Source organism: Pipistrellus kuhlii, unplaced genomic scaffold (assembly GCF_014108245.1).
Source record: "Pipistrellus kuhlii isolate mPipKuh1 unplaced genomic scaffold, mPipKuh1.p scaffold_m20_p_6, whole genome shotgun sequence".
Lineage (NCBI taxonomy): Eukaryota > Metazoa > Chordata > Mammalia > Chiroptera > Vespertilionidae > Pipistrellus > Pipistrellus kuhlii.
The window spans coordinates 3,879,705-3,893,860 of NW_023425562.1; the positions used below are offsets into that span (position 1 = coordinate 3,879,705).

The 14,156-nt window shown below is 52.2% G+C and overlaps 1 protein-coding gene across 2 annotated transcripts in view; it reads right to left on the reverse strand.

Moving 5' to 3' along the window:
• Positions 1–14,156, reverse strand: part of TOX2 (TOX high mobility group box family member 2) — a 101,139-nt gene that overhangs the window by 43,453 nt on the left and 43,530 nt on the right. For both annotated transcript variants that reach the window (XM_036419269.2, XM_036419270.2), the window contains exon 2: positions 8,919–8,984. In XM_036419269.2, the coding sequence (XP_036275162.1) occupies positions 8,919–8,984 (66 nt within the window). The remainder of the gene's footprint in view (positions 1–8,918; positions 8,985–14,156) is intronic.

Below are 14,156 nucleotides of genomic sequence, written 5' to 3' on the forward strand. Positions count from 1 at the left end.
CGCTCTATCCATTGAGCCAAACCGGTTTCGGCTCCTCTCTACTTCCTGATCACCTGTGCAGTGCTGAGTAAATGTGTTCAGTCGGGGACTCTCCACCCGCCCTGGCAAAGACCCAGGCCCGGCAGAAGAGATGGCTGGGTATGGGAGAGGCACGCCGTTTTAAAGAAAATCCTTGAAATCCCATTTCCACCTCGCTGCTGCTCCCTCCCCCACCCCGTAAACTTCCTGCACCATTCTCATTGTTTCCATGCCATTTAGAGAGAGTGAATGTTTCCAGGGATTCAATTTCTCTCATAATAGTTGGAAGGAAACAAAACTATAGGCTGTAAACATGCACCGCATTGTATGAGAAATGTCCGTATTGCGGGGGAGGTGCAGACAAAGGCCCCCTCCCCCAAACCTGCCCCCTCATGCCTGCGTGCCCGCACCCCCCGCCAGGAGTCGGGGGCTTTACAATAAATGTATTTTCAGCCACTGGAATGCAAAATTAAGATTGGTGAGGTGCGGGCACCAGCTCCCTCTCAGCGGCTGAGAGCCAGGACAGGACGGCGATTCCATTTCTCCGGGCCCGCGTGTGAGGGCGGATGCGGGGGAGCTCATTAGTTCAGTCTGACATCCACTCAGTTCTTTCCACAGACAGGGGACGGGGTTTCCCCCTCCTCACGTCTCGTTCTCCAGCTGAGCGACGATATTACATTTCATCCGATCGGAGCAAAAATCTATGGTCCTGAAACCGTTTCCTCTTAAGGCCCCCCCTCATAGTTATTCAGAATTCATGAATCACGCTCCGAACGCACAGCCGTAATTATGTTTAAAGTGTGATGTTTGGGCTCTAATAGGAGAGGCTCGCAGAGGGCCGTCTGGGTGTGACTGTTTGTAATCTCAGCAGTAACCGCGGCCGCTCCCTCCCTGCGCCACGGCGGGCGGAACACAATCTCGTTTTAATAGGCGGTGGGAGCCCTTCGCCCGGGTTTTAATTAAAGCCACCAGAGCCGTGAGGTCTCTGCCCTTTGGAGGTACACGGGCTCAGAGGCCAGAGCCACCGGGCCTAGAATCTTGGGGCGCCTCCCGCCTCTCAGTGCATTCGATGGGAAACGTTCTTGTTTGCTTAAAAAAAATACTCCACCACCAATCTTGTCTTTCCTCATCTGTAAAATGGGAGAGCAACAGCGTTTACCCGAGAGAGTTCACAGGATAAGACCAGCGATGGAAACCATGCAGCCCCAGTGCCTGAGCCCAAGACGTTGCACTGTGCATGTCATTGTGGTCAGCATCATGACTGTTAAGGGTTGGAAAAAGCCAACAGGCCACCTACCCTCATTATTTACATCAGGAAGCGGAGGCCCAGAGAGATACCAGCACCGGAAGAGGGTGTGGAGTAGGACTGAACCTGAACTCAGCATGCCTGGCTCTTTCCCCAGGCTGGGCATCTGACACCGCCCCCTGCTGGAAGGAGGATGTGCCTTCAAGGCCGTAAGGACAGTGCCCAGGGCCTGGAGTCTAAAGCTGATTATGGCCGCATGATTATGCCACGGACCCACTCCAGGTCTACACCTTGGCCTCTATGGTACGGTGACTCCGCTCCAGCACATGCTCTGCTGGTACGTCTAGGAAGGGCCCGTGCTGGGCACCGCTCACACCTGGCAGAGCTCCTAATGGTGGTGTTCACCGCTCCATGGGCCCTAGGATTGCCCAAGGAGCCCCCTGAACCTTATACTCTGCTGTGTGGTACCTCTCCCCCAGCACACCACCCCCGGGGCCACCGGGACTCCCATGCTAAGAACAACGAAGTCTCTCCAGATGCTTCTCACACACACCTTCCCCTCCACCTCCTGCCACAGAGGGAACCACATGGTCTGGGATGAGCTGCCCATTTCCCGGCTGCCCACTTGTCTCCGGTTGGAAGGCAGGACTGATTTCCTCCTCCCTCCCCACTGCCCTAACCAGCCCACTATCACCCTCCCCTACAAACCCACCCACCCCACTCCGCTCCCTCAGCATCCAGCCACGCACGCTGCCCACACAGCTCCTGCGTGTCCCCTTTCCCCATCGTGCTTCCGACCCGCAGCTCTGGGCTCCGCTTCTCACCCACCCCACGCCAGCACCATCCTGGGTCCCTTCAGCAGCCACCATGCCGCTGCTGGGTCCTGGGCTCCGCAGCCCCTCTCTGTCAGCTCCCCTCTGCCTGGACACACCCAGGAGCCCACCAACCCCCAGCCACAGCTGCTTACCTTTGACTCACCTCCCCACTTCCACTCTGTGACTAAGGTGTCCCCACCACCCAGCTCCTCCCTCTCCTTCTCTCCTTGCCCAGCCTAGATTCCCTGGAAAAGCTTGTGTCCTTTTGGCACCATGCCTGGCAAGTTCCCTGCCCCGGATTCACCCACCTGTCTGCACCCACAGCCCTGCACCCACAACTCAGCCTCTCGAGTGCACCACAACCAATATCCCAGACCTCCTCCACCCCTCAGGCCTCCAGCGTCAGCCCACCAGCCCCTCGGAGGAGACCTGCTTTCAGGTGCAGCGGCCCTCTGCTCTGAGCCATCCGTCTGCAAAGCTCCTCTGTCCAGCTCTGAGCAGTGCCCACCCACTCCGCCTTCTCCCAAAACATAAACCATCCATTAACCCTTCCCTCTCCTGGACCCTGAGCATTACCCTCTCTTCTGGACTCCTATCAACGATTAAACATCCTAAAGACCTTCTTGTCCTTCAAAAACAAATGTCTTCTAAGGAGTCCTCACCTCATTGCGCTAGGCCCTCAGCCATGTCCCCACAGCCACACTCTCACAGGTTGTCCGTACTTACAGTTTACACCCTTACCTACCTCCCCTCCCCCCACACAATATCCCTGGGGCCTACACATCCCCTGCCCATCACAACTGCCTTTTCTCTGAGGGCTCTCTTTCTAGAGCACATGTGTCAAACACAAGGCCCGCGGGCCAAATCCGTCCCGCCAGGCCTTGCAATGTGGCCCGCACCGCGCTGTCATCACTGCACTCCGCTGCGTTTCCATCACAATGACAGTTTATGACTGTTCAGTAAACCATTCGGCCCGCGATTTAGGCTGGATTTTAGATTTTGGCCCCTTCTCTGATTGAGTTCGACACCCCTATTCTAGAGCATAACCATGCCTTCCCCCCGTAGGCATGTATCTCTGCTCTCCTTCTAAGCTCTCAGGGTCCGCACAAGACTTGCAACGAGGGGAGCAGTGGGCAGAGGCAGCTCGTCCCAGACGAACCCCCGAACCTGTCTCCAGGGCTCCTTTTCTCTGACGGGGAAGTCAGCGAACAGCAGCTCTGGCTCGGCGCCCTTCTGCCATGTGACCTTTATTTCTCAGTGAGTTCTCGCAGCTCATGTGGCCTTCGCTTCTTTCTTACAAGGTTTCTAAGAAGCTACAGTAGTCCACCTAAGCTCTCAACCATTGATTTTTCTATCCTAAACCCTTCCTTCATTTCACTTGCCCAGCTGTCGTAATCATACTCCCAAAATCACCTGGAAGAGTCCTTGTGCTGGGAAACCTTTCCTGCCTGAAGTCAAGAACTCACACCAGGGCCCCAGGCCCATCTGGTAATATTTCCAGCATTAGAAAATAATTCAAAAGTAAGTTTTAATTTTTTTTAAATTGAAAATAAGTTTTAATAAAAAAAAAAAATAACCTGCTTTTTCTGTGATCCTGGGCAGCTTCCTTTTCCTAAAACTATCAGACACATTTTGACTCTTGTCTCAGCTAATCCCTCAGAAGCATTTGAGCCTCTCCTTCTTGTTTAAATTTTCATAACTTTTTGAAATTATAGCAAATCTCTATGATTTAAAAACCCCCAAAGTGTAAAAAGGTACAGTGAAAAAGTCTCTTTTCTACCCTGTCCCCCTGCCCGATTTCCATATCATGCACATGCAACATGCACATGTACACAAGTACACGCACACACACACAAAATGTATAAAGCCAATGTTACTAGTTTCATGTGTCCTTCCAGAGTTGCTTTAACCAAATATGAGCACGTAAGAAACATACATTCTTATTGCCCTTTTCCTACACAAGTGGTAGCATACTGTACTTATTGTCCTCAGCCTTGCTTTTCTCAGCAAATAATGTATCTAAGCAACTTCCATTTCCTCCTTCTTCCTGACAGCCACACAGCATTCCACTTGACAGATGTACGTAATTTCTTTAATTAGTCCCATATTTATTGCAAATTGGGTTGTTTCCAATCTTTTGCCATAATTAACAATACCAAAATGAATAATCTTGAATATGTCATTCCTCATGTGTGCAAAGATGTCTGTAGGATATATTTCCAAGAAGGGAATTGCTGGGTGAAAGGTTAATGCATTTGCAATTTTGATAGATGTTGCCAATGTGCCCTTCGTAGGGGTCACACCACCTACTTCCCTCGCGTTCTGTGGAAAGTGCCTGATTCCCCTCCAGGGGCTCCCGCAGAGTGAGTGTGTTATGTTACCAAACTTCTGGGTTTTTGCCACTCTGATGGGGGGAAAAAATTAATTTGTCTCCCTTATAAATTGTTTTCAGCATCTTCTCATTTATTTAAGATCCATTTGCATTTCTTTTTCTGTAAACACTTGGTTCATGGCTCCTGCCTGTTTTTCTACTGGGTTTTGTGAATTGATTCCTAAGGACTTTTTACATATTAAGGAAATTAGTTCCCTGACTATATTGTGAGTTGAAAATATTCTTGCCCAATTTTTCATTTGTCTTTTGATTTACGTACGCTGTTTAGGCCATGCAAAAGTTGTTTTTCATGAATTTATGGTCACATTTTAAAGTATTTTTTCTAAGACTTGGAGGCATAAAAAGGTCTTTCCCATGGTGCCAGGTGGGTACTGGAAACAACAGTATTTTCTTTACAATATACTTTGTAAAGTATAGGACTGTCCAACCACTAGGCTGTACACTTGAAACTAATGCACAATAACAGACATGTAAACTGTAATTGAAAAAAACAACATTTTAATGAAAAAATAATAAAATCACATCCTCAAATAATTAAAAATGATGACAGCAAATCAAGTTACAAACAAAATAAAACACAATAGAAGTAAGTCCTCTCTAGTGCTATGGAACACGGTACTATACATACTGCCCCCGGTTAGAGTCCCTGGACGCTGAGCCTGAGACGGGAATTGCTGTGACAGTGGCTCACTGAGAAGTGACTCGGAAGAAAGGAAGGGAGAGCCGCGTGGGGCAGGGAAGGAGCTGAGCCAGGACGTTCTCGGCGGGAGTTCCATGGAGGGTTATAGAGTTCGTCTCCCCTTGAGACAAGGGGCCAGGCTGGGAAGAGCTGCCCTGGCTGGTGAAGGCACACCAGAATCACCACACACTCCTCACGGACCTCTCACAGCAGCCTCGGCGGGTGCGGCCCTTCCCATGGCACAGGAAGCTGGCTAACTCACTGAGGGCTCCTGGCTGGGCGGTGGGAGAGCTGGGATTTCTGGGATTCTGAGATCCCAGGCCACTTCCTTTCCTCTTTCTATGCCTCCCAGGTCACATAACCAGGAAATAGGAACCCCGTAACTCCAGGCGGGTCTGCTCCCAGCTGGGGAAGAGCTGACCTCTCCAGGCCCTCTCCGCGCCCAGAAGATGCTGACGGGCCAGAACCCGTGCCTGACAACAGCAGCAGGTCCCAGACCACCCAGGCAAGTCCAGGACAAAAGAAATGCAAGCTCCAGGGAGGAGGGAAAAGTGGTAATATATAAACGCTAAAGCTGCTAGGCAGGAATTTTGTGGAGACTAGCAAAAACCAGACAATGGAGCATGAATTTGCAAAAGAAACTTCAAGCCCAGAAGAGCTGGTCTGAACGTTTTTAAAGGAGGGTACAGTTGGCTGATGTATATCCCGTCAGAACCTCTGTCTCAGCTGCAGTTTCTAAATAAAGAAGATGGGGTTTCAGGAAAGAGCAGGTTTTCAAATGATGAAGATGGATGTTCCAAAAGCAAACATCTCCCCGAAATGGCTTCCAGCTTATGTCCAGAGTTTTGCACATAATAGCTGCCCAATAAACATTTGCTAAATGGGTAAACATCGCATTTAACTGTGTTTATAAACTGCATTTTATGCTATTTAGAGTGTTTATCTTCTGGATCCTCTATTGGCTACAAGGCCTCCATTTTGCCACATGTTTATGTCAATCCTTCAGTAGCGGGGAGAACACATTTCCTGCAGCGGATGAGGCAACACACTGTGATTGCATGTTTGTGTGCAAATGTCGTGTGTGAGCTCAAGCAAGCACTCCAGGGAAAACACTGGAGAGATATATACAGAATTTTTGCCATTAAGAGCTAGAGGCCGGTGGAGCACAGCCAAGCCACCGGGAGCTGTAGGTCCCAGAAGGGCCCATTATTCTTCAGCAAAACGGCATGAACCACATGCCCCATGTTTCCCACGTGCTAGTTTGTGAAAAGACCACAATACTTTGCAGCGCCTCTTATTAACAGGTGGAGTCTGTTTCCCCATTCCTTGAATTTAGACTGGCCCTGTGACTTGCTTTGACCAATCGAATGCGCTGGAGGTAGTCATGTGCCCATTTTATGCCCAGGCTTCAAGAGACCCTGCAGCTTCTGGGAGCCCTTCTCCCACTGCATGAACCGATAGATCCTCCCTTCCCCCAACTGATGGACGGAGAATGACGTAAACTCCACCTGCAGTCCGAACATTCCTGAGCACCTAACCAGGCACCTTATATGGACTGCACACTGAACCACTAATCAGCACCTGCCAAACACCCTAAGCCCCTGATTCCTAAGTCCCCAGGTCCCTAATCATGTGCCTTACATGAAACCACCAATCAGTGTGTGCTGAGTGCCCTAAGCCCCGTCCCTTCCTTTTCCTCCCCTCAAAAGGCATGTTCACCCCGGCATGCGTGCTCTTTCTCCTTGGAAGGTAGCTCGGCAACGATATTCTCCACCAATAAAGCCTGCGTCCTGGCATCCCGGTCTCCGGCCCCTCTGTCTCATCTTTCATGAACAACCTCAGGCTACCCTGCCAGAGGACAAGAGACCATCTGAGTAGAAGTGAGTCCCTCATACTAATCAGCTTATAGCTCTGACCTGGCAGCTTCCTGCTGTCACTCAAATGATCATAGCCATGACCAGAAGAGCCACCTTGCTGAACCCAACCAAACTGCCAACCCATGAACTTATGAGGTAGGTAAGTATTCATTGTTTTAAGAAACTAAGTTTTGGGGTGCTTGTTATGCAGCAAAAGCTAACTGGTACACTACAAGAAGTCTATATTATAATCACAAAATCTGTTCCCAACAAGGTTGCTCATGCCACCAGGTGGACTTAATCAGTCTCAGGGGACACTGGTGTCTTCTTTACAAAGTTCTAAGTTAAGGAGAATCTCTGAGTGATGGCTCAGGAGACTTGGGAAGACCCTTGTGAGTCCAACCACCTCATCCCACTGTTGGGAAAACCGAAGTCAGATCAAAGAAGGAGCCACATTCACTCATTATGCAGATCTCTCTTGAGGGCCTTCTATATGCCAGGCTTTGTGCTGCACTGGAGGACACAGCAGTGAAAAAGAGAGACCAGATCCTGCCCTCCTGGAGGTCATCGTCTGGAGTGGAAATCGGATGCTAGCCACGTCATTACACAAGTAAGCAGACAACCACAAACGGCGGCAGACGTTGTGAGTTAAAAGGACACGGTGCCATGAGAGTACAGAGGGGACCTGATCTGGACTTTGGGGTCAACAAGAGCTCTGCAAAGAGTGACAGTTAGGCTGAAACAAGCTGGTGGCAGCCTTGAGGTGGGACTGGAGCTCTGCACGTACACAGCAAGGTAATGTGTACAGCGCTGAGTTCCAGCCCTGCAGGTTCAAACGCCAGTTGCCCTGCTCCCAGGATGAGTCAGCAACCAACCTTGAGCCTCAGTTGCCTGATCTACAGAACAGGATTAATAACAAAGTCTACTCCTCCTCCTCAAGACAGCCTGCAGTGAGGCCCCTCCCTGGAGTCCCATCCTGTGGGGAGGAAACTCCCGGCATTAGAGTGAATGAGGATGCTCCCAGCGGAAAAAACCCTTAATTTTCAGAGACCAGGCTCTCCGTGGAAAACCGGCTTCCAGCAGGAGAAGCCTACATGCCTTTGCAGGAGGTGTTCGCCTCCACACTAACGTGTGCCCCCATGGGTGCTGTGTGGTGGCACGGGGCCGGCAGCACTGGGGGACATATGACGTCTCTGTTCCCTGCTATTTTCCCCTCTGTGCATGGGGAATATGGACAGCACGTTTTGAGTTTTATCCAATCTATACAAATAAAAGAGGAATATGCAAATTGGTTAGGGTGCCCTCACAGTAACCGCTGAACAGCAGCCTGCATGGGGTGACCAGGCCAGCAGGGGGGTTAGTGAGGGATGACCAAACAACTGAACAGCAGGCTGTGTGTGGAGAGCAGGCCAACAGGGGAGGCAGTGAAGGACAGCCAAATAGCAGGCTGGCAGGGGGGCAGCGAGGGGCAACCAGGCCAGCAGGGGGGGCAGTTGGGGGCGACCAGGCTAGTAGGGGGCAGTTGGGGGCAACCAGGCCAACAGGGGCAGCGGTTAGGGGCGACTAGGCCAGCAGGCAGGGAGCAGTTAGGAGCCAGAGGTCCCGGATTGTGAGAGGGATGTCCCGGACTAGAAAGGGTACAGGCTGGGCTGAGTGGACCCTCCCCCCCTTGCACAAATTTCATGCATCAGGCCTCTAGTTTTCAATAATAGTAGGTGATTTACAGAAAACACTACAGTCCTGGTTTGATCATCCCTTCTAATGGAATACAACTGATATTCTTAATTATTCTGAAAGAGGACAGTGGCGGGCCATGGCCCCCACTCTGTACCCCTTCCACCCCAGAAGCAGCTTGGTTCCAGCCAGCCCAAGTCTACACCCTCACCCAACTCAGAAAGGACGGGACACCCACCTGGCTGGTTGATAGAAGCTCTGGGTTTCCGTCACTCATCCCCACGTAGGCACTGTCACCATCAAACTGGAACACAGAGAGAGAGAAGCAGCTCTGAATAAAATGTTCTCAAGAAGGCCCAGGAGAAGAAGCCAGAGGGGATCGGGGACTGGATGCACGTAGTGGGGAGGAGCAAAGACTGAGCCCAGCTTCCATGTCAGCAGGAACCCCTCCAGGGTGGAGGCGCAGCCCCAGCTCCGGAGGGTTAGCATCACTCCGCACACCAAGGATGAAGCGGGGAGAACCTCTTGCTCCTCATGCCTGGTCCACAGACGTGGCAGCCTGCCTTGCCTGATGCTGAGCTCCCCACCTCTGGAAGTATGGGAATCTCTCTCTTGGCCAAGATGACCTCGGGCTACCAGCCAGAGTTGGAATTCCACATGATGGAGGGAGGCTGAGCTTTGGTGTCAGGACAGCCTGCCCCAGACGTGCCCTCCAAGTCCTAAGGTGCTCTGCCCCCTAGGCCACTGCTGGTTGAGGCAGTGAGGACCATGGTAGGCACCACATATAGGAGCTACAGTCCTGTGTTCTGAGCAGCTGCCAGGTCTGCATTCAGGAGGAGCTCTGAGCGTGAGGGAGCCGGTGCGGTGGGAGAACCGCGGGTTCTGGGGCTGCCCTTTTCCCTGCAGTGTCACTTTGAGCTGGTGACAGACTTCTGAGGGTCCTCTCTCAGCGAACAGGGATAACGAACAGGGATAACGAGAGCCCCTCTTGGGATGCCGCACTGACACCCGCAGAGCACGTGGCTCAGTTCCAGGAGGTAGTTCCCTTCCCTTAAGACAGGTGCCTTGGACCCTGTTCCCGAGAAGCAGAGCCTGGGTCAAACATTCAAATGCATGTGGTCTGGGAGAAGTATCCTTTAGGAATAGCCATAGAGGGAGGGAGGGAGGGAGGTCAGGGCAGTGCAAGGAGCAAAGCAAAGGATGTGGTCTCCACCGGAGACTTGCTGCAGCCTGGTCCCATGGGGAGCTCTGCCCGTGAAATGCACCATCGAGCTAGTCCCGGCGGGAAGCAAGGGGCTGCCTCTTGTAGCTCCGCGGGCTGCGGGCTGCCCTCAGCAGACCAGGGGAGGCAGAGCCTTCCAAGTAGGACGGCCCCGTGTGACCGAGCACCGCTCTCCAGAGACCTGGGCCAGCTGCGAGCCATTTGCAGCCAGCGCTCACGACAGATGGGGGCTGGCTGTGCCAGCTAGCGACGTTTCTGGGCGGGGCACCAACAGCAGCTGGCCATTTTCATTGAACATTTTCTTTTATTTCTTAGGTGACAGGCACGTGGTTCAGAAGTCCCAAAGGACAAAAAGCAACAGAGTGAAAACGCTCTTCCCACCCCTCCGCCCGGCCACCCATTGCCCCTCTCCAGGGGCATCGCCGCATCGACCGGCTTCCTTTCTATCCTCCCGGAGATGGCCCGCGTGTCTGCATTTCATAGTCGCTTCCTGCACACACACAACAGCATGGTATACACACTGTTTTGCACCTTATGTTTCTCCTAGCAACACATCTGGGAAGCCTTCTTTATCTTTTGAAATATGTTTTTATTGATTTTTTTTTTTTTTTTTTGAGAGAGAGAGAGAGGAAGGGGGAGGATAGAGAGATAGAAACATCAACGCTGAGACTCACTGATTGGCTGCCTCCTGCATGCCCCCAAGTGGGGATCAAGCCCACAACCCAGGCATGTGCCCTGACCAAGAATCAAACCAGCAACCTCCTGGTTCATACGCTGGCTAGGCTGGGAAGTTTTATATATCAGCACAGAACTCTGTCTTCTGGCACCTAGTATTGCACAGTATTGGACATAAAACAGACATGGACCTAGCTGAGCACATGGGCAATTGAGTTGTTTCTATGAATAGTCTGTGCATCCATCGCTCCACAGGGGTGTGAGTGCACAGCAGGCAGTCTGAGGAACCGCTGTGTCCAGCTGTGTGCGCATTTGTAACGGCGATAGACATTGCCAAGCGGTTCTCATAGAGGCGGTGAAAGCCCACACCCACCCTCAGGCACAGGATGTCCGCTCATCCAGACCCACTTCAGTTGGAGAGGCTTTCCTCACAGCTGGCTCGGAGGCCAGCCTCCTCCTCCTCCACCACCACCACCACCACCAGCCTTGCTCTTCCTTGTTCTTTGCTCCATAGCCCCCTTTGTCTTCTAGCATCTGCATAATTTACCAAGTTCACTGCTTATAGCTGCACCTCCCCCCCCACACACACATATATACTAAAATAGAGGCTCCCAGACACCTAAGACAGTGCCTAGCACACAGGAGATACTCAATAAATGCTTATGGATGGGTGGGGGGATGGGGGATTGATGGATGGGTGGATGTGGATGGGTGGATGGAGGGGTGGATGGGTGGATGGATGGATGGGTGGTGGATGGGTGGATGGATGGGTGGGTGGGAGATGAGTGGATTGATGGATGGGAAGTGGATGGGTGGATGGATGGAGCACATTATCTTTACTAGGATAGTCCTCCCATCAAAGGCAGTGGAATTGGTGGATATACCCAAATGCCTGCCAGCAGAGGGGCAGGCAGAGATCCTTCCCTGGCTGCTGAATTAGCTGAAGAAAAGGCCATGCCATGCCTAGGATCTGGGCACTGACTCCAAATGCACGGCTTCGTCTACACATTGGACATAGAGCTCATGCTTCAAGGCCCGCTCAGAGACCACCTCCTCCAGGCGGTCTGCCATGCTGTCACCTCCTCTGACTTACAGCATAGATTGTCTGCACGTCTGTCTTCTGCCAGTGGGGGGAGCAGCATCGAGTGTCCCGGTCATCTCTGAGTCCCCCAGCACCCGCCACGGGCTGGCGGCAGGAATGGGACTGTGAAACGGGCAGGGCAGGGAGCTTCCAACCAAAGCCCCTGGGTGTCACGGGGGCCATCTATTACTTTGACAAAAGTGAGGCTTCAAAGGCCCGTGCTGTGGCCCATTTGTTAAATGCCACCATGAAGGGAGGGGCCCTGTGTGCCTTCTCCCTCGATGCACACAGTGGGCACTCAACAAATGCCAAGTAGACCCACCACCGAAAATACTTCCTGTCAAAGGTCTCATTCAAACCTTGCAACAACCTAGAGCCGCAGGCACTACTTTCCCTGTTGAAAACCAAGGCAGTGGGCTGAGAAGATAAGCAGCTGCCGATGACACAGGTGGGGACAGGCTGGACTCCCGAGGGTCTGTTTGCCTCTTGGGCTCGCTCTCTGGGCTGGGAGCTCCTTGGCAGCGGGACCCGCTTTGCCGCACCCGCACTGAGTACCCGATGACCAGCTTGGCCCTGGCACACGCTGGGTGTTTGAGGAGGATGCGTAAGTGGTTCTGGAGGGAGGACTTCTCCGCAGTAGCAGGGGGACGGCATGGGGACGTGAGCAGGAGAGACCTGGGCTGTGATGTGTGTGCTGGGTGTAGGAAGGCGGCCGGGCAGTGGGTCCCCAACATCACCAGAGTCTGTCCCCAGTGGGCATACTCACTCGCCAGTCCCCTCCACATGTGGGAGTTGAGCCTGCTTCCTGCTTTTAAGGGGGCCTGAGGAGTTGGTGGTGGTTCTCAAGGCAGGGCCTGGGTCAGCCCCCATTTGGTTACCCCAGTGCCTGGGAGGGGCGCGGGGCGCACACTGGGCTCCGGACCTGGCTACTGAGTGGCCATGAGCAGAGCCCTGAGATGGGGGGACATATGTTCTCTGTCCACCTCTGCCTAGGGTGAAGCGGGGAGGAAAGGGGAGAGAAAGAGAGGGAGACCCCAAGGGCTTCCAGGCTTTGAGCTCAGCCTCCAGGGCACTGAGGCCTGGCTTGCCCCTCAGCCTTCCTCCTGAAGGGTCCTTTCTGAAAGAAAGAACTTACAGGCCACGGGGAGATGTCACTCAGCCAGCCTCTGTGCTCACAGGCATGATGGACACCCCACATCCACCCCCACCACACAGCGAATGCTCAGCGAATGCACAGCGTGTACAGCATGCCCAAGCATGGTGACCACATATGCACCACAGGGGGGGCCCATGTCACACAGAATACAGCGTTCAACACAACACTTAGTCACGCGTGTACCACATCTGTGGGTTACACAACCCAACACAGAAAGGTGTGTCCACAGCACAAGCATGAGTGTGCACATAGAGACCATTTACGGGCCCGAGTATGCAATACACAGCACGCACACATGGGAAGGAGGGGAGGCCCAGGGGTGTGTAAACACACCATGTGCAGCCATGTAGGTATAACGCACACGGATGTGCACCAAAACACGTACGGCTTGAGCAGGTAGAGGCATACGAAGCAAAGATGCTCATGAAGTTAAATTCTGTGCATAGCTCACCACTCATCAGCCCCTCCGTCAAAAACCTCTTTTCACACCACCAGCCTTGGGCATGCTTTCAAATATGAAAAGAAAAATGTAGAGGGGAAGATCGGTCTAAGAATTTCCATGAAGCACCAGAACATCCTCTTAGCACCGACTGGAATAGATTAATTTCCCCCATTTCATATTCTAATTATAATTCCCTTTCCCATCGCCATCTTCAGTCCTCATTACAGCTGGAAGATTGTTCTGCAAAAGCCAGGCCTTCGTCTTCTCTTCCCAAGAGTTTTGTCATGGAAATGAGTTTTGGAATCTGAAAGAACCCACATTTCTGCAAACACTGAATGTGTGGGATAACCCTTTCGTGACGGCCACCAGGCACCCAGTTCCCAGAGGCTTCTGAGGGGGTTTTCTCTCCCCACGCTGTGCAGTCCCCTTGGCCAGAGGGGCCCCTGGACCCCTATTCCAACAGCCCCCACCCAAGATAGATACTTAAAAAAAAAAAAAATCTTTAAGGAAACGGAGCAAATAGGCAGCCAAAGTGAAAGGCGAGAAGCCCTGAGCTTAGTCAAATGATGCTGGTCTCCCTGAGCCACCTCAGGCAAGCTCCTTAACTGATTGCAGCCTCGGTTTCCTCGTTCTTATGGCTACAGAGCCACTTGTTCGTAAGAGGTATAAATTAAATACCTGTGGGATAAACAAATATGATTAGTGGGTGGATGAATAGATGGAAGGAAGGGAGGATGGATGGGTGGATAGATGGATGGGTGGTGGATGGTATAAATCAGGAGTAGAAATACAACTCAAGCCACATATGTCATTTTAAATGTAGCCATAGTGCTCAGAAGTCACATGTGGCTGGTGGTTGCCATAAGGCAGGAAATAATCGTAACTGATAAAATGAGTGAA